Source organism: Convolutriloba macropyga, chromosome 5 (assembly GCF_964194025.1).
Source record: "Convolutriloba macropyga chromosome 5, txConMacr16.3, whole genome shotgun sequence".
NCBI classification, from domain to species: Eukaryota; Metazoa; Xenacoelomorpha; order Acoela; family Convolutidae; genus Convolutriloba; species Convolutriloba macropyga.
Window position 1 is genome coordinate 49,887,256 of NC_134472.1, and position 21,611 is coordinate 49,908,866.

General features: G+C 38.6%; 1 protein-coding gene across 1 annotated transcript; it reads left to right on the forward strand.

Moving 5' to 3' along the window:
* The first annotated feature begins 2,315 nt into the window (after nucleotides 1–2,315).
* LOC142340400 (uncharacterized) lies at nucleotides 2,316–21,343 on the forward strand. Its single transcript, XM_075390978.1, has 3 exons — nucleotides 2,316–2,363; nucleotides 4,750–5,032; nucleotides 20,836–21,343. Exons 1-3 carry the CDS (start codon nucleotides 2,316–2,318, stop codon nucleotides 20,850–20,852), a joined length of 348 nt encoding a protein of 115 aa, XP_075247093.1. The 3' UTR covers nucleotides 20,853–21,343.
* The last annotated feature ends 268 nt before the right edge of the window (nucleotides 21,344–21,611 follow it).

Below are 21,611 nucleotides of genomic sequence, written 5' to 3' on the forward strand. Positions count from 1 at the left end.
ATGCATCTTTCTATCAGATCTGATACGACAAAAATTTTTTTTTACTCGATCAATATTCTTTTTATCGGATATCTCACACAATAGAAAACGTCATCCTCACAGATGTTACTTGATAAGGATTCTGTCTTATTAGACCTTACAGAAAAAAAATCTTCTTAACAATTAATTTAATGTGACAAAACAACGGTTCTACCTCTTTTATCCCCGGTTTTATAATCCCCTATAATTTGAACCAGTACATAATCACCCCTCAATTAATTAAGCCCGCAATTTTTTCATGCCGAAATCAGTCTTACATAGAAATCTTTTTATCTATTTTGGCGTCCTATAGAACAATTAGCAAAGCTAAAGTTCAAAGGACTTAAACAACCAAAAACTACTGGCTCAAGAGTTCGGCAATTAACAGCGCGTGTTTTTATTTGAAATCGAAAAATAATGACGAGACGGCTTTTTTAACGCAATGCCTTTGAACGAAAAGGAAAAATCTGAGCTGTTTTATAATGCACATTGATTTGAACCAAAAAAAGTTCAAAAAAGGCCCTAGTCTAAAAGACGGAAGAACCGGTACTTTTCAAAAATAAGAATGTTAGCTAAATAAAAATCTACATTCTGAGCAGGCGTAAATGAGCAAATCAAAACAAAATTTAACCGTATTTTTAACAGGACTTTCAACGAAATCCAGTTTGATATATTTGCTAGCAGATTTGCTGTGCAATTTAAATACCTAATTGTTAGAAAATTTTGTTCCCGTATGGTTTCCATCGTAGAGTTAACGCTCGCAATCATATTGGCTAAAGATTCACGATATAAACCTTCGGCGTAACTCCGCCAGGACGCAAGGAGGGCTCCAACTCAAAATTATTAGGACGGAGTTCAAATTTAATTTAAAAATAAAACACATAATTAGACACAAAAATATTTCAATTACACAACTGAGACAAACTGTCAATTGATGCGATTTTATATGGTGTAAATATGCCTACGTTTTGATGTAGTATGATGTGAAATTGCTTGGGGTGTGATGCAGTATAGCGTAAAAATGCCTGACAGGTGATGCACGTTTAAGTGATGCAAGTGCTTTATTTTATATAAATTTATATAAGATGAAAGTGCTCAAAATTAGATAAAAAATGTGTCAAAATTGCGCTAAATAATTGTAAGAAGGGCGCTGAAATGCGCCGTTTGTGATAAAAATATAAGAAGTTGGATAATTTGAACTATTGATATAGATGAATTTTTGGGAAGAATTGAGCAGCAATGCGCTGGGTTATCATAGACAATTTTTCTGAAAATGCGCAACAATTTTGTAAGGAATGCGCTAAAATTATACAGAATTGCTCTGAAATTAGCGCTAAAATATTACTGAACTTAAATATATTCACAAAATTTGATTTCATCTTAGCGCCTTCTGTGCATTTTTCACTATCCTTCTTGACCTGGAATGCTACATCTGATATTGCGCTCTTATTTATATTTCAGGTAAACAAAACTGCTGTCGCAATGCAATCTATTGAAGTCTGATTTGTGCCATAGTTTCACAAAAAAATAATTTGGTTAGTTACGGCTAACAATTTGATCTTGAACATCTCTCATGCAAAGTTAATTGAACTTCTCATTTATTCAGTGTAATTATCGTGCAAAAACCTGGTTCGTTTTAATCTATGGTTCTCAGATTTGATAAATTTATCAGGCAGATTTGTGCAATTTTTTACAGAATAATTTTTCAAGACGATGCTGGGTACCGCAAGATTCTACGAGAATCTTTCGAGATAAGCTTTTTAATCGATAAGGTTTGCTGGCATTCAAAGTGAGGTGTGTTGATCAACAACACCCGTAATCACATAAGATCATATATGATGCTTCTATGTTTACGATGAAGAGAGAACCCGGGATTTTGTAAGACTTGGATCATCGTACCCTTTACTAGGGTTACCTTATCGCGCTTTCTTACAGGAAAACTAGAACTTTCAGTAACATTAAGTAAACATTGTAACATTGTGAAAACAAGATGAAAATCATAGAATCGCGTGATACGATTTCCGATTTTCTTCACATAGTTATTTTTAATTACTCAGGCAAGTATCACAAAAAGTGGGTTCCGGACCAAAATCGGGGCTGAACAATGTTTGTGATGTGGCGGCAACTTTTCTATGTTCTTGTGTGTATTCCGCCAAAACAAATGCTAAAGAGTACCACTTTAATTGTTCATTGTCGGTTTGATCGTAGTTATCTTGTTCTTTCTAGAGACTTTTTAAATGGCGTGTTTAGAAAAAATTAAAAAATTAGATTTAATAATTTTGAGCTTGTAATTGAAAATGGGTGAGAAGAAATTGGAAGAGAGCAAAGCGGTGAATGAGAAGCAGGTAAAAAGAAAATGATTCACGTTTTCTAACACCCCCAATCGCTACTGTCCCTTCACTGACTCCGTTTTACTCAACAGGGACATACAGGACAGATTTTATTAACCCCACACCACTGCTTCTAATCAAAATTTCTTGCATCATTAGTCAAGCAACCAAATTATCTCCAAAATTCAAATCATCAAAGCAGAACTAGTATTATACCAATTGACACCAAAATTCGTTTTTATTTTGTTCTAGAGTATTTTCTCAGCACGAAAAGTCGCTATGAAAGTGTTTCGAAGGCCAATTTTTAAAAGAGTTAAAAAAGTTAGGGAATAACCTGAAAAACAATGGCACAAGTTGGATTTTGGCATTTAACTTTCTGACTAGTTGATTTTGTAGCTGTAACTTGCTCCAATTGACTTGTCCGCGGAGTGATTTAATTTCAGCCCTCTTATTGTATTATTCAAGTCTTTCGGACCACTAACATAATCGCTGGAGACCTTGCAAATATCATAAGAACCTGCCGTGTAAGCTTCCTGCAAGGAAATTCATCTTATCAGATGTAATAAAACAAAACTAAACTCTGCTCTATAAAATTTTATCTTATAAGACTTGCAAATCTTTCACGATAACAATTCTGTCTCATTAGATCTTAAATAATTTTTGTCAAAAATTTGGAGAGACAAAATAACAAACATATATCTCACAAACGAGTCAAAATTTGAAACACTATCCAGTCTCACGTCAACTACATTGAAAAAATGATGGCCATCGACAGCAAAAAAACTCATTGTGAGGTGATTGTATCAGATTTCCTTAATGTTGCAAGTCAGTACTCAAAAGCTTGTTCCACGGGATATATTTATGGACCAGACTTTCTCCCTGAAGATTACCAAAAAATGCAATAGCAGGCAGGTTGAAGACAAAACATAAGAAGCGAGTGAGACTGCGTGTTATATTTTTCATCGCAAGTCCCCATGTTGTTCACCATAATTGTTTCTTAGCAATCATACAAAGTCATATATGCTTGATATGAAATATTGACTATCATACTAAAATCATTAAAAAAATTGATTGATGCTTAAAAAAAGAGCAAAATAGAGCAAACAAACAAGTCCTGCACTCCTAGAAGCCAGAAAGTGAACAAACGGCCAAACGACGCCTAAATTTACAAAAGCATTTTAGTAATCACACTATATCATATATTGTTTTACGGAAACTTGAAAACCATACTGTGATCATAAGTAAAAACAAATGCCGGTTAAAAAATGAAAAAATCTTGAGACCGAAGTCATAAACCAAACGGATCTAAAAGTAATCTACAAATGAATGTAAAAACCCTCCATTCATTTTCTTCAAAGAAATGAAATTGTGTAGAAACCCCTTAAACGCTCCTAGAGGAATTTCAACTGTCGGGCATAACAATTTCGACCCCAACTTTATGCTCCTAGCTACCAGTTCGCCTCGGTGTTAAGGTTTTTCTGCTATTGAAGGTCCTACAATCATATATTCTTGTTCGACGTTTAACAGAACGTCAATGTTTATGGCTTCATGGCTTTAACACACAGATTATTTATTATTTCTTAAAAATCCTACAAAGTCCTTATGAAAAAATGGAAATCTTTAGGATATAATTAGGATATAGTCTATGACTCGCAAGGTTTTGTATATGATCTTAGAATGATTATTAAGAAAAGGCAACTCTTGTCTCTATATTTTAGTTAAATTCAAATAAGATGACTTTCTCTCAGATGTCAACAATAAAAATCACATGGCTCAAACTTTTTTCAAAATTTTAGGTGATTTCTCATTCTTACGTTTGAATTACCTACAATTTCAAATTTCAATAGATATTATCTCAGCATCATGCCATAATTTTTTGGTTTTCCTGCGAAGGTCTCTTTGCTTGTTACAGATACGAAGATCTTCCAGTTCGTACATGTCTTTGTATTATCTTGCCATGTATCAATTCAAGACGTAGGCAAGATTAACTAGTTTTAGTGCCCACCACGATTTCCATTTTTTTGTAATCTTATAGGAATTTTATATGATTTCGTACGTTTATAAAAAGACGATACCGAATCTGTCTTGCGTTTAAAGAACGACAATTCCGATTCTCTAATAGGTTTAAAAAACGATGAAACCGAATGTTTCTTACGTTTAAGAAACGACGATACCGAATCTCTCTAATGTTAAATCTCTCTTTAGAGCAAAAAAAATCATACCGACGTAAAAATCATAGGGAAGTAACGTCATTTTTGGCTGGAAAAACGACGATGCCGACAATATCTTACGTTTTTGAAGAGGGCTCATCTATCATGTCATTCAAATCATATGCTTTATGTTTTGTATTAGTGCCACCATTTTTTGTTTCACTGAGTCTTGACTCTAATTTTTGTTAAAGCCGGATGGGAAATTGAAGCATGGTCAAACAGAAGCCAAGGAGGAAGAGGAAGAGGGTGGGGGGTCGAACAATTTGTGCTTGAAGATCTTCATCATGTGCATGGCACTGGGGGTGCTGTTGGTGGCTACGATTGTCGCCATTGTTGCCCTGTCTATGAGCCAAGACGGATCAAGTGGAGGTGGAGGAGGCGGAGGGGGAGACTATGAAGGCGGAAGCGACTATGACTATGACTATGATAGCGGAGATTATGATTATGAAGATGAATACAATTACGATAACTATGGTTATTATTATTATTATTACAATGGTTATGGTTTTTGGCCTGCTTGATCACGATTAGAGGTAAACAGAAAAAAAACTGTAATTGTGTCTTGAACAACCCATTGTCCTACATATCAAAGATGACCTATCCCTTAGTTTTATTTGGCACCAAAAACAATTCAAACTTATTTCAATACTGAGCACGATTTTTTCTCCTTTTCTCTCTTTGCATTCATATAATTCAGTACAAAGCGGCAGAGACGGCAACTGAGATCCACTGTAACTATATATTAACAATATATTTTGTGGAAGGGAACTAGGCAGTTCAATTGGACGACGAATAAAATGGACAACATTGTTTTTTGTTTCGACTGGAGGAAAATTGCATGCACGCATTTTAATTGTTGACCATCTCGTCCTCTTTACGTTAGCTATTCAAAGTTTAGTCAAGCCATCGATGTAGACTAATAAAAATAAATTATGCAGGCCAACTGTACGACCAGTTGTAGACCCCTGTTAATGGCTAAGCCTCTCACACAGGTAGTTCGGAAACAACCGAACACTCCAACGATGATCCAATAGCGCGCCCACCGACAAAATGAAAGGTAAAAGGAATAAAACAGATATAATAATCTGATATCCGAGGTAGTACATAATCATGGATCTTTTCAACAATTGCCCCCTTTTTGCAAAAGGGGGGGCTATTCTTGAATAGAATTTAAGCGAGCTATTTATTAACCTGTAACGGCTGCTCTCCTATCAAAGTCAAGGAAAACTTTACACCGCCCAGTTCGTTTCAGCGGTTTCAAATCTGTCCGGATATTGTGTTTTTGCAGTTAACTTTTGTGAACTGTATTATCCGCTATGCTGTAGATTACCGTTGCATTACTTGTGGTTCAATAATTTCAAAAAACTAATTGTTCAGCTTTGCTAAATAACAAACTTGTTTCAAACAATTAAATGTTGTTTGAGTTTTGGTTAATAACTCAAATTATGATTCGAAAATGCAAAACCCCTTATGTGCAGCTCTAGGTAACTGTCCCAGCGACTGCTTAGGGTGAACAATTTCTATCTCGCAATGTTTTAATGTTCTGGGCAACCTTTTCCCAATAATCAAAGTTAACAAATGTAACCAAATTCGCACTTTAATCAAAGTTAACAAATGTAACCAAATTCGCACTTTGTGCTTTTCAGCGCACTCAATTGCTCAATAACGCAATTTGTGAACTATGCTAGCCTTCGTTAAAGCCAGTAAGAGAAACTGACTTTATGCTTTGCACAAAGTTTCTCTTACTTAGGAACTTTGTTCCTCAGAAAGAAAGTTTGAGAATATCAAAGTTAATTCTCTTTTCACAAGTCAAAGTAAAGTTAAAACTGTACAATCACTAATATGATTTACAGAAACAAGACACGATAACAAGTAATTTACCGCTCAAGAAAGTGTGCTTCAATACGCACTGTATGTCGGTTTAATAAGACAAAATCAACAAGTTTCTTCTGATTTTTGGTAGTTTTTCAAGCTCCTTTTATGCTGCTAGTCACGTGGATTTATATGTCAAATTCAACTGTTGATTGGTTGTAGATAATAATGTCGACACAATGTGAACATTTTTCCATAACGTCACTTTTTCAGTGTAAATTTGATGTCATGGGAAATTTGTTAACCATGTAGAAGTTTTGTCGAATATTCTGTATCAATAACAGGTTGATTCGCAGTCCAATCGCAAAGAATCTGATGCAATACTGTTAAGTCGTAGTATTGTTTTGCTGGTGGTTGAGGTAGTTCGAGTTTGAGTTATAGTTTGACTTCATGAATGACGATTGTGTACTAATAATAGTTGCTAAATATAAATGTTGAACAAAATGAACAAATCCGTTTGGCTTCGATAGAATGTAGCATTAAATTTCGCTTGTCACGCTATTCTAGCTTTAAGGCTTGAAATGGCCTTGAAGTGCTATTCAATTTGATTTCTGAGTTGTTAAGCTCAGCCGCAATATCGCCGGCCCTGTTTTCCATCGCGAAAACATCTTTTCCAGGTAGTACTGGGGCGAGCTTCACTACTGGTCTCTTGTACACTCCGTCGTTCGTTCGAACTATTGCTGATCGAATCACACCGTCAGACCCGTCGATGGTCTCCGCAACTCGACCTAGATTGTAATATCCACGCTTATCGCTGTCTTCGATCAACCAAACGAGATCGCCTTCTTTAAGGGTTTCGTTCGCCGTAGATCGCCAATTTTGCCGATTATTCAGAGTTGGCAGATATTCTTTCCGAAATCTGTCCCATATGAGATTTGCATAGGCTTGAGTTTGTCGAAAGAGCTTTCGATGATCGACAAATTCCTCTGCGCATGGTAGGTAGGGTAAGCAAAAGTTCTTGTTGCCAAGCAAGAAGTGATTGGGGGTCAATGCTTCTAAGTCATTAACATCTGAACTGACTGGAGTCAAAGGTCTCGCGTTCAACGTCTGCTCAACAATACACATCGTTGTTGAAAGAACGTCCTCGGTGACTGATCGGTTCCCCAACACTGCAAACATTGCTTTCTTGCAACTTCTCACCAACCGCTCCCATACTCCTCCAAAGTGAGGTGCTGCGGGTGGGTTGAACTTCCATCTGATCCCTCGTTGAATTAGATGTTCTTCGATCCCTTCTTTGTTCCATGCCGCAACGTACTCTGCAAATTCTCTTTCAGCTCCAACAAAGTTTGTCCCGTTGTCGCTGATGATCGTACTTGGTTTGCCTCTTCGCGCAATAAATCTCATTATTGCATTGAGACAACTATCTGTGTCCAACTTAGGTACCACTTCTATATGCACCGCTCTCATAGTTAGACAAGTAAAGAGACAACACCATCGCTTTTCATTTCTTCGCCCAATCTTCACAATGAAAGGGCCAAAGTAGTCAACTCCAACATTTGTAAAGGCTGTTGAAGCATCTAACCGCTCTTCGGGTAGATCTGCCATGACTGGTGCTATCGTTTGTGCTCTGCCTTTTCTGCAGGTAACGCACTTGTTCCTGATTGATCTTAAGGCGTTCCGTATGCCTAGGATCCAAATCTTCTGCTGAACAATGCTTCTTACATGCTCAGTGCCCTCGTGTTGATTGTCCTTGTGCTCGTTTCGCAAGAATAATTCAACCGCATGATGTTTCCAATGTAGCAGAATTGGATGCTTTGCATTGAAGTCCAACTGACTTTTGCCTATTCTACCTTTGGCTCGAAAAAGTCCTTCTTCATCCAGGAAGGGGGAGAATTGTAGAATTTTGCTGACTTTTGGAATTTCCTTTTCAGCTTTGAGAGATTTCATCTCTTCACCAAACTGTTCTTGTTGTAGTAACTTGAAGATTGTTGCTTTTGCTTTTTCTCTTTCTTCAATGCTGACTACAAGTGTTGCTGGTTTGTGTTTGCTCGATGCTCGCTGTACGTATGCCACTGTATTCACTAGTCTGTTAAAGTTACTGAATCGTTCCCACTGAATAACAGCTTTCTTCTCTTCAGCCTGTATCATGAATACTGATGACGGTATATTCTCTTCATCTGATGCAAATATGAGGTTCACCTGCTGTGGCCATTCGCTTTCTGGTCGCTTCAACCAGGCCGGCCCAGTGAGCCACTCACTTCTCTTGAGTTCTTCAATGTTGATTTCTCTGGTGCCAATGTCCGCTGGGTTGTTGATACCGCTCACATGTTTCCACTGTGAAACATCAGTTGTATCTAGTATCTCAGCTACTCGATTTGCCACAAACACTTGTTGTTTGCGATGGGAACTGTGTATCCACTGCAATACCGTAGTTGAGTCTGACCAAAAACTGCAATTATTTATCCTCATTTCATGTTCCTTGACTATCTGTTCTTTCAACCTCACTGCCATGACTGCCGCTTGCAATTCCAATCGCGGTATTGAAAGATGCCTCATCGGTGCTACTCTGCATTTTCCAATGACAAATGCTAAGTCAGCTGAGTATTCTTTTGGTTGTGAGCGTAGATAAGCCACTGCACACATCGTGTCTTCAGATGCGTCAGCAAACACATGAAGTTCGGCTTTATCCCTCTCTCTGTTGAAGTACCTTCTATCGATGCTTGTCTCAGCCACTATTGGAAGTTGTTCTTTCCATCTCAGGAATTCTTCCTCTTCACTGGGCTCCACTTCGTTGTCCCATTGCTGTCCATTCTTAGTCCAGATGCCTTTCAGAAGTCGTCTCATGTGAACACTGAACGGAGCAAACAATCCGATCGGGTCGAATACTGAAGATACCAGTGACAGAATCTTCCTCTGGGTTATAGGTGCTTCAACTTCCTTGTTTGTACCTCTGCATACTTGAAGACTGTCATCAGTAACGGTCCATTGTAGTTCTAGCACTGAAGATCCTTCCGTATTGGGTTCCACTTCGACTTGCTTTGTGTTGCTGATTGACTTCAAGTCTTCTGGGATTGCTTTGGTAACTGCATCATTGTTGCTTATCCACTTCTTCAGTTCAAATCCATGTTGTGAGAGAAGAGGTTGTAGTTGGTTGAAGACTCGAATTGATTCTTCAGGGGTATCTACCGATTTGATGAAATCGTCCATGTAGAAGTTGTTTTGTATTGCCTTTGCTGCAATCGGATACTCTTTTTCGTTGTCCAGTCCCACTAGCTTGAGAGCATAGTTCGCACAAGTTGGAGAACTTTTAGCTCCAAATACGTGACGCTGATATTCGTATATCTGAACAGGTTCGTTAGTTCTTGGACGCCATAAAAACCTCAAGCAACTTCTATCCTGTTCGGGAACTTGCACTTGTAGAAACATCGATTCGATGTCGGCTGTTAGGGCTATTGGTCCTTCACGGAATCTGAATATTGTTCCAATCAACCCATGTAGCAGATCAGGTCCTGCTAGTAGCTTATCATTTAGGCATATGTCTTTGTACTTTGATGCGGCATTGCAAACACGTCTTACTTTGCCAGGCTTGTTCGGGTTTAGCACTGGATGGTGGGGCAAATACCATTCTTTCCCGAAGGTGCCTTTCACTTCGGACTCGTCCAATATCTTCACGAATCCTTTTTCTACATCTGTATCTATTGACTGTCGATACAAACTCTTCAAGTTGGGGTCCCTTCGGAATCTTCGCTCCATTGAGTAAAGCTGACCCAGGGCTGAGCTGTAGTTGTTCGGTAGGTTTGGCTCTAGTTCACTCCACAGCATTCCTACTTCGTACCGCTCACCTGTGAACTTCGTCGTACTCTCTAGCATCTTCTGTGCCTGCAGTTCCTTCTTTGACTGACTGACGACGTTGATTTTGGAAGCATAGGTTTCTATGTCCCACCAGGTTTGGATATTCTCAGCCACTTTCACATCTTCAGTGAAGGCGAAATGACAAACATTTTGTCTTCTTTTGCCCGTCATGGGTCCACTGACTACCCATCCTAGCTCTGTTAGAACGGCGAAAGGTTCTTTTCGTGTTCCTATCTTGTAGTCCAATGGTCGTTGTAGCTCATAAGCATCTTGACCAAGGATGATGCCAACTTCCATCAAGTTGAAGCCTTTGTTGGGTAAAACACTCAAGTGGTTGAAGCTTTGCTTCAGCTTGTTGTAGTTGTAGTTTGTGTTTCCCAAGGAGATTGACGGTTGTGCAAACGCTTCGATTGAATGCACCTTTGAATGTACTCCCTTTATTTTTAGAGGAAACTTTTCTGTCTTCAGATCCTTCGTTCCGTGTATGCCAGCTATGTTGAGCGTCACATCGGTGCCTTGGGCCCGTAACTTCTCTTGCACACTTTGATCAATGAACGAAACCGTTGATCCACTATCGAGGAAAGCATATGTGTTCAGCCTGTTGCCACCGCTCTGTATTGAGACAGGAACTATCTGAAGAAAGCTAGTAACTTCGTTACTCTGGTTGATTGTTGCTGCGCTTACGTTGACTGCATGATTGCCCTCATCCATTTGGTTTTCTGAGTGTAGCAATCGGTTGTGCTTCTTGATGCATCCATTGATGCAGCACGCATTGACTTTACAATCTTTGATTGCATGTCTTTTGCCTAGACATCCGTAACATAAGTGTTGCTTTCTCACTGCTGCGTACCGATCATTCACACTCATGTTCCTGAATAGTGGACAGTTCCATATTTTATGAGTGCCATCAGCTAGCGGGCAGTGATCACTTTGCGTTTGCTTTATTTCTTTCACGTTCGAACTTGCACTGAAGTTCGATGTTTTCGAGAACCGTTTGTCTCTATTTGTGCTTCTTCGGTCTTCTTCTTATCGCTCTCCCTTGAAAGCTGAAAACCCTTCGTGCACGAAAGCTATCCTAGATAGCCATTTGTCAAACATAATCAGATCAGGCCAATCTTCATCTTTATCATCAACATAGAACCACCACTTCTCTTTGAGAACTTTATTACGTTTTCTCTTTGAGAACTTTATTACTTTATTAAGTTTATCTACTGCCATGTACAATGTCGAGTTTGATTGCAGATCACCAATCTGCTTGTACTCTTTGAGCACATTCACAAAGTTCGAAACAATAACTGAGAAACTGATCAGACCTGTTGAGTCGGGTGGTTTCACCTGACTCGCTTTGCGAAGACTCTCCAGTTGTGCATCAATGATCACATGAGGCCTTCCAAATTTCCTCTCCAGAATGCTCCATGCAGCACCATAGAACTGTCCAGAATAGCCCATTCCAGAGATTGCTGACCTTGCCTTTCCTGTCAGTAGAGTCTTCAGATGGCTCATCTTCTCTGAGTCTGGTATTGGTCGTTGATCCACTGTAGCAATGAACATACTAGACCACTCCGGCCATTCGAGAGGGTTTCCATCGAAGTTGTTCAACTTCAGCTTTGGTAGGTTATTGCTACCTGCATACCCACTGTTGTATCGTAGTAGACCAGCTCTGGGGGAAACCTCTCGGTCTTCAACACTTGAGGATCGGTCTCGTAAACTGCGATATCGTGAGAAGTGACTTTGCCTGTTCACTTCAGGGGTTGCTTCGAAGCGAGCTGTTGATCGATCTGGTGTTAGAAGGTTGTCGATTCTGCTGGCCCAGTCAGAGACATTTCTCTTCTTGGGGGTCCAGTTGAAAGGTGATTTGTCTCGAGCACCAGTTGATTGGGAACGAGCATCATCGTTTTCTAATGCCGTTCTCTTCACTTTGCGCTCCAGCTCACGCTCTTCCTCCAGCAGTTGATGCTTGGTTTCCAGTTCTTTCATTTGCATTTCTAGCTCTAGCCTCCTCCGCTCGAACCGTGCCTGTTCAAGTCGCATCTTGGTTTCGAACTCGATATCAAACTTCTTCATCCTTTCCTCGCGCATTTGCTTTGCTGAAGATGTTTCCGAAACATTCTCCGTCTCTTGGCCACTTGCTGTTGCTCCATTTTGCACTGCTTCAGCAACTGGGCTGTCCGTTGGGTAGTTGTTGAGGCTCTCGCTGTCATTCACAGCTCGGGTTGCGTTGTTTTGCTCTGCATTCATTTCTGGTTGCGTGCCTTTGCTTATATATGAAAGCCAATGATAGTCCAAACTTGCTTTGCACTTCCTTGCTTCTTTCAGATGTTCTTCAACGAAATTTGCTTGGTAGGGCACAAGCTTGTTTCGACGCTGCAGTTGCTTGGGTTTTTCTTCCTCTAGGAGGTGGACAGTCTGTTGATAGAGGACCTTTAATTTGTTGGGTCGATCTGAATCTTCAATTATTTTGTAGCCAAGACTTCTTTTAGTGTTGACTTCTTCCACTAAGTCTCGGAATCTCTTGTCGTACCTGTGAGCTGTTGATTGAAACTCCTCTCTGCTGGTTGTGCTCGAATTGCCTGGTTGCTGTTTGCTTTGCTTGTTCCGTTTAAAAGAGGTCAATTCTTCAACGTGTTTTGTGAATTGCACTCTTCTGTTCGCCTCACTAGCCTGTTGCTGTTGATTTGTTTGATTCTCTTTTGGGGTTGCCTTCGGCAATCTCTTCATCAGGTTGGACAGCAGTTTGCCTTCCACTGTCCGGGTCGGCGGACCAAATGTAACGGCTGCTCTCCTATCAAAGTCAAGGAAAACTTTACACCGCCCAGTTCGTTTCAGCGGTTTCAAATCTGTCCGGATATTGTATTTTTGCAGTTAACTTTTGTGAACTGTATTATCCGCTATGCTGTAGATTACCGTTGCATTACTTGTGGTTCAATAATTTCAAATAACTAATTGTTCAGCTTTGCTAAATAACAAACTTGTTTCAAACAATTAAATGTTGTTTGAGTTTTGGTTAATAACTCAAATTATGATTCGAAAATGAAAAAAACCCCTTATGTGCAGCTCTAGGTAACTGTCCTAGCGACTGCTTAGGGTGAACAATTTCTATCTCGCAATGTTTTAATGTTCTGGGCAACCTTTTCCCAATAATCAAAGTTAACAAATGTAACCAAATTCGCACTTTAATCAAAGTTAACAGATGTAACCAAATTCGCACTTTGTGCTTTTCAGCGCACTCAATTGCTCAATAACGCAATTTGTGAACTATGCTAGGCTTCGTTAAAGCCAGTAAGAGAAACTGACTTTATGCTTTGCACAAAGTTTCTCTTACTTAGGAACTTTGTTCCTCAGAAAGAAAGTTTGAGAATATCAAAGTTAATTCTCTTTTCACAAGTCAAAGTAAAGTTAAAACTGTACAATCACTAATATGATCTACAGAAACAAGACACGATAACAAGTAATTTACCGCTCAAGAAAGTGTGCTTCAATACGCACTGTATGTTGGTTTAATAAGACAAAATCAACAAGTTTCTTCTGATTTTTGGTAGTTTATCAAGCTCCTTTTATGCTGCTAGTCACGTGGATTTACATGTCAAATTCAACTGTTGATTGGTTGTAGATAATGATGTCGACAGAGTGTGAACATTTTTCCATAACGTCACTTTTTCAGTGTAAATTTGATGTCATGGGAAATTTGTTAACCATGTAGAAATTTTGTCGAATATTCTGTATCAATAACAGGTTGATTCGCAATCCATTCGCAAAAAATCTGATGCAATACTGTTAAGTCGTAGTATTGTTTTGCTGGTGGTTGAGGTAGTTCGAGTTTGAGTTATAGTTTGACTTCAAGAATGACGATTGTGTACTAATAATAGTTGCTAAATATAAATGTTGAACAAAATGAACAAATCCGTTTGGCTTCGATAGAATGTAGCATTAAATTTCGCTTGTCACGCTATTCTAGCTTTAAGGCTTGAAATGGCCTTGATATGCTATTCAATTTGATTTCTGAGTTTTTAAGCTCAGCCGCAATAAACCAATCAAAGACGACTAATAACTTTCCACGCATGCACATACTATTAATTTGAATAGAATAAAATACACCGTGGTATAGCAATTAGCCGAACCGGAATACAAAGCGAAAAGAATTTCCGACTGGCGGGTCGGTGGGCGCGCTTTTCCGGGGTACATTTCCGGATTACATCCCACAGCGCATGAGAGGCATGGCCATGAACAGCGGTCCGCAATTGCGCTTAAACTAATATTCGGCTATCTAAAGTGTAGGCCAAGTAATATTGTGGTAAAGTATAGCACAAAAGGGGAGGCGATTCTCTACTAGGTACCAAAGGGGGGGGGCAATTGTTGAAAAGATCCATAATCATCTCAAGAGCAATTTTTAATCCCGGGTGGAAGTGCCAACGCTAAATATGGCAAAAGAATATAAGAATTGTGGTGATTGCGGTGAATGGCTCTAAGAGTTGCGGTTTTTAAACCTTCACCGCTGAAAAAACCGCACATATTACGTCAATTAACCATCAGCCAAAAATCACTGCAAATTTTGTTGAGGTAAAATTTTTGTAAGATTTGCAGTATTTAGTTGGTAGCGGTAAAATATATATATTTTTCGACCGCTTGTGGGCAATTCTTTAAAAATTTACCGCTAACCGGAAAAGTTCACTGCTCTCACCGCATTCATCGGTACAAATGCTGGTGGTAGGAGTCGAGAAATATAGATTGATCACCGCTGTTTATCGCAATTGATATACTATTTTTTCGACAAAATCTCGCCCGGGCTTGATTAAAAGTTGATTGCGGTTGGTTTTGATGCGACCTTCGAACAGTTGCTACAGTCTGCTGGAAAAGGCAGACGATCCACTGCTGCGCCACCACCAGATCTAAGACATTCTACCTACAAAATTTCTAGACCCTTTTCAAACTCTTACAAAATTATTCTGGTAGTATCTTTTCACACAATCATTCTGTCTCATCCCATCATAGTTTGTAATCTGATATACTAATTTTTCTTCTTTCATATATTTACAACTGTTATATTAATTAGCATTCACATTAATGAAAAGCATTATTGAGCAAATGCAAAGGTTCCCCGGTTGAGGTTTAGTCGAAAAAATAATGTAAGAAATGGGGCGATTAGCTATCAAAAAAAAATTCCGCGCGAAGCGCGCGCATCTTTTAGCGATGAATGCAGTGAATTTTTCACGAGTTGAGGTTTTTAGAGCCAGATTTTTCATTTTCATCTCGTTGTACGGATTTCTTACAGAAAAGAAACTGCCCTACACCAGTTTAGAAGCTCTAATCTCCTTCATGTCAACAACTTCTTACTCCACTCCGGCATCTGGCACTTGCTTCTATGATATTCCTTATGACTTTAAATCAGATTCAATTAACACCTGATGGACTTTCTAGTGTAAATTTTCACAATATCCATGGGCCAAAATTAACTGAACGACCAACCCAGTTGCGTATAATTTTCCTCTCGCACGTGCTGGGTCACAAAAACAGTGCAGTGGTATTACCCGGACCACTCTAGCATTGCAATTCAGTGCTGATTAAGGACAAAAACCGTACTGGATTTTGTCCGGCCCATTGCTCTGTTCATGTCCCACTTTTTAATTTACAGTCTGGTTTTTAGAGGTCAATGAGTCATTAAACTGATTTTTTCTGAGCATGAAAGTTTCCAGCCTCTGTTATCTGTCTAGGCATGATTAGTTTGTTCTTCAGTTTGCCTGAGTAGCATTAATTGCCGGCTGACAATTATCTGCGCATAAAGGCGCGTATAAATTACCCGACGCCTCCGACTTCAACTTTGACTCCGACGACTCCCACTTCAACTTCGACTCCGACTCTGACTTCAACTTGATATTATGCATTCTTTGTTGATGCCGTTTTAGATTCGATCTATAGATGATTGATGGTTCTAAACTCGGAAAAGTCGTATTTCGTGGGCTTAATGCTATGCTGGGGAACACGTGCTATATGCCTCGCAGTGATGTACTGCGCACGTGACACGTAGTCAAAATGCGCGCACTCTTATCTTTTCTCCTTGTGTTCACTTACAATAATAACCTTCTCACTCGGCGCCCGTCTTTTACGTATCTTCATCTTTAGAGCGCCCCTTTAATTATCAATGTTAATTTCTTTTTTAAACGTCACAATGCCATGGCATGTTTTATTCTCCGGATCAGCAACAATAAAAAACAATTATTTCTCCTCGCACTCAAAGATCGATTGATGGAATTCAAATGTCACCTGTATGTTTTCCATTTCAGTAAACAAATTCAATCAAGCAGTAAACGAAGTCTCTCAACAAAGTCAACAAGTCTCGCAACAAAAACAATTTTCAATCAAATCTGAAATACACAACATATGAAGACCTTTGTGTTTACTATTCAAACCCTGGAAAAAAATAAACATAAAAAGACTGATTAACACTGGGATTGACACCCCACGGGCGAAAGCCCGAAGCTTGTACTATTTATATATACATTGGTGCATTCACATCTTTAAGGTGGAAACGGTCGTCGGAGGTTGGTGTATGGTAGGTGGCGGAGGTCGGTGGCGGAGGTCGGTGGAGGTCGTCGGAGGTCGGTGGATGTCAATGTGCGAGTTAGTTGTGGTGTAGTTAGTAGAAGTAACTAGAATAGCTCGTGAGGGTATCGCCATTTTAAAAAATCATGCATGAGATCGAGTTATTCGGAATTTTCAAAATTTGCGATGTACAGTCTGTCAGTTCTTTGTATGTACAGTCTCAAGTGAAACATTCTGTGCAGTGCTGACAAATATTTTAAATGAGGCTGCGAAGACTAAGAACAGACTGAGATGTTTCCTAATCGACTCTGGGCAGACTGGCAAAAGTATTTATACTGCTAATTGTCTGGTACAGTAATGGTTACAATTGGAAGTCAATGGTACAGCAATGAAACTCACTGCGATAAATGTACGGGTATGTCCAAACATGTTTATGAAGAAAGTTGCTTAAGTTGAAAAAGGACAACCAATTCGAACATTATCAGGAGAACCTACCAATTTAAAACAATATAGTTGGCCGTTTCAAAACCTCCGCACATGGTATTGTAATCAGTGAAAAAGAGATCTTCCAAGAAAAGCGAAAGATTTTTTTTGAATGCCTGGTTGTTAGATATGTATTCTTCAATAATGGCAGAGAATTTGCAAAATTTCACTTTGTTTAATTCTAAAATTAATTAAGAACCCACCAATCCACAGGCAGCAAACCCCCGGGCCCAAAATAAGCCAGGAGATGAATTGATTGATGTCTTGAAGTTGCGGCTTATTTTTAATCTTGCAGCAATTGCCGACTTCAATTTAACGTGCATTATTAGAACATATGCTTTAAATTTTCGCAATTAAAATCCAGAAAACAATAGTTATTATTACACTTTGTCAATTTACGCCATCAATTATACATTTCCTCCAAAGAATGGCGGAACATTCTGATAACAAAGTGAGTATGAAAATGATTAATCCGCATGAGGAGCGATCACTAAAAATGTAGAATTGCGATAAAAACGGTGCCTTTTCTCTTGACTGATTACAGTAGTTCCACCATTAAAACGACAGCTTCGCCGCAGTCTTTAACAAAATTCAGCTCTTTTGCTTAAATTTATAGAGCTACTGGCATCTATGTATGGGTTTGTATATATTTTTGAGCTCATTAAGAAATCTCAAACTTGTTCTTTATGACATTTTTCTGCGTATTTCTTTTGGAAAGAACACCGGTCTCAAACAACCCGGGCCGAGGTATCAACGCTAAAAATCGCTAAAAATGTAAGATTTGCGTTTAATGCTGTGAAAAGATGTAAAAATGCGATTTTTAGCGTTGAATGTGGTGAAAGCGGTAGAAAAAAAGAGTTCACCGCTAGGAAATGCAAATCTTACAAAAATTCACCGCTAAAAACCACACTAATCCTTTTTGGCGGTGATTTTTTGTAAGAGTCGTTGTTTTTAGCGGTAATTTTTTTTACTACTTCCCGTTGCTAGAGGTAAATTATTTTTTTATCGCTTAAGCGGTGAAAATAAAAAAAATTACCGCCAAAAATTGCGAAATTGCAAGGTATTTGTTTTTCATAACGTTTTTTGAATCTGATTTAAATGCGCAAGAAATAAGTAAAGAAAGTGACAGATGGCGCAGTGGAAGAAAAAGTTGTTGACAAGCAGGAGTTGAGAGGTTCGAACCGGTGTACGGCATTTTATTTTTGTCAGAATTCAGATGAAAGCGGTGAAAAAATTGTCACCGCTAAAAATCGCAAACCTTTCAAAAATTCACCGCTAGAAACCGCGAATCTTACATAAAGTGAGCGCTTTTGACCTTAAAAAAGATGCGGACGTTTTGCGGTGAAAATTATTTTTTTTTCACCGCTATTCACAGGATTTCTTATATTTTTTTCGACAAAAACTCGACCCAGGAATTTACGTTTTCGATAAATTAAAATTCAGATAGCTAACGATAATTGTTTGTTGTGAATTTAAAACCTCATGTGGTCTAATCATAAAATAAGCTGAAATACATTTTTCACGGCGTTTCTGGTTTGTATTCACTTTCTTCACGGCCATTCGCTGAAACAATTTATTATCAGAAATGCTCAACACTATATATTTACCAGACAAGAGCGTAAATCGCTTGCAAACTTAGAAAAAAATACAAATTGAGACTGAGAATCGGTGCGACGCCGATATTTTCTGTACGAGATTAGGTGATAAAAAGTTTTTAGCCTTTGGTAATAGCAATTCATACAAGCATTCACAGCTAATAACGCAAGATGTTCGAGGAGAAAACAATTGATTTTCACTGCAATCAACCGCATTTTATTCATTGTTGTTTCTGGCTTTGGGTAAAAAAGCACCGTTATATGGGAAATGCTTGTTTTTGTGCTCCATTTGACTTCAGTATAAGCCTAAATTTTCCTCATTTTCATCATGTTTAAAACAATTTATTTTCATTAATAAAAATTAGAATATTTTGGTCCAGAAAGTTCAAAAAAGTTCATCATTTAAACCACAGTTTCACCACAGCTTTAACGAAAATTCAGCTCTTTGGTTTTGTATATGAAAAGAGAGAAGAAATGCGGTGAGCGGGGGCGAAAAAATTCAGTAGTACGTTTGCAACAATTTTCAGCGTTACCGCGGTCGCGATTTATTTACTCGTTTTTTGAAATCTTATAGAAATCTCCACCTTGCTTTTTTTTCAGACACTTCTGAGTGTTGCTCCTGGAAACAAATTTGGTTTTAGTCAATTTATACTTTTGATTAATGAAAATTGCAGATAGCTGACGAATTTTTTTTACCTCTGGTTTATTTTAATTCTTGCGACCCAATGAGAAGTTAAGCTAAATAGTTTCTTCACCGCACATCTGGTGAGCTGCGATCCCTATCGCATTCCTTTCCAAGAAACAGTTTTTTCCCACAAATATTCAACACATATCTTCACTAAACAAGAGCGTAAACCTCACACGAAACGACAACAGAAAGCTGCGTACTGACGCCGCTGAGATTGGTGCAATTAACGGAAGAATTAAACGATTTCAGGCCATTGAGCACAAAAAATACAGCAGTTGGTAAATTTAGTTCACACAAACATTCACCACTAAAACTACAAGACTTTTGGAAGGAAACCAGTGGGTTTCACCGCAATCAATCTCATTTTGTTCATCATTTTTTCAGGTACGTTGGGTACGAAGGCACCGTTTCACCGTTATATGGGAAATATGTTTTTGGGTTACATCTGACTTCATTATACGCCTCATTTTCCCGCCTTTCAACTTTTTCATTTTCATATCCGATAAGAATGGAAAAACATAGATTAATTTTTGAATCCGCCTAATTCAGAGCGTCCAAATTAGGCATGAAATTGTTGACAATTATCTTCATCAATTCATTGTGTAGGATCAAAGAGTCAACTCTCGCTGCTTTGCAATAATTTTTTTCAATAATAATGGAAAATAGTGCCACTGCACGTGGAAATTAGTATTGCACTCTAGGACTAATCTAAATTCTGAAAAGAAATTAAGCAAGCTGTATCTGTTTTCCTTTATCGCTTACCTGCTTAGGTTTAACACATGCTCAAAAAACGAGTGACAAGTGCGAGTATTTTATTTTTGAAAGAAGCAGCTGTTTTACCAAATAACGAGGTTTCAAAATTTTGCCTATATCTCCGCTGAATGCCAGACCGTTTTTTCTGGTAGCCAAGAATTAATTTTCTGATCAATTGCGATGTTTGTTTGCACACAGCTCAAGCTTAATCGAGGACCTGACCACTGACTAGTATATGGTGAAAAATTTTACTGCATCCGGAATTCTTCATCCCGAAGTGCAGCTAATTACTTTGAAGCTCTTAGAACTCAGAACCAGTTTAGTTACCAAATTTTTAGGCCAACTAAAGTACAACTTCGCTAACTCTTAATTTAGTAATGAGCTCAGCTGTTTGGTAAAGGTATTTTATTGAGCAAGTGGTAATGCAGATTTAATCATAAAAAAGTGATCATTTTCTTGATAAGTTGATTGTGATTAAAACTTTATCTCAGAATTGTGATCAGATTGTAAATATTTTTAAACAAAAGAACAATTAAAATGTAATTCAAAACTTTCAGATCGATCTGGAATATGATCCGAAAGAGGACCCGAAAGATGATCCGAAAGATAATGCGAAAGGTGAAACAAAAACGGCAGAATCCGAGAATGATGACGAGGACTTTGGACGTTCATGTCTCAAGGTTTCCCTGATGTGTTTGATGATTGTGGCTCTACTGTGCGCGGTGGTGGGGGCATTTCTGTTTCTAAGCAACAGCCGAAAAAAATCGGAGGACACTGGCATGGGTGGCGATGAATATGAGTATACGTACTACTCTGTTGGTTTTGATTATCGCTGATTCTAACAACAGTCCTGAAGACTCTGAGACGACATACGGGGACTTAGAAACTTACATGAAACAAAAACTTTTCCTTCTGTATCTCCCCCGGTAGTGGTCCAGATTAAAAATGAGTTATGAAAATGACCCTCCTGACCTTCATTTTTGCTTCTGAAAATGCTTACCCAGACCATCCTTTTTGCTTCTGAAATTACCCATCCAGACCATTTTTGCGTAAGTTTAAGCGCAAACTAACCCTGTAAGCGCTCAAAAATGTGACTGTCTGCGTCACAATCGAAAACCGGCAAAGACCTAAACCTGGGTCACCTAATCATGATGTTTTTCGAAGCACACTTTAAAGAAGGAGGCTCGGTAATCTGCGTACGCACATAATGTTCCAACCCGCTCATCGACATTCTTGACTTAATTGGCTACCAAATGCAAGCGAAAACTTTCAAAAACATATATATCGTTCAATAAACACAAATGGGATATTATAAAGCCACGCTAGAAGGCCC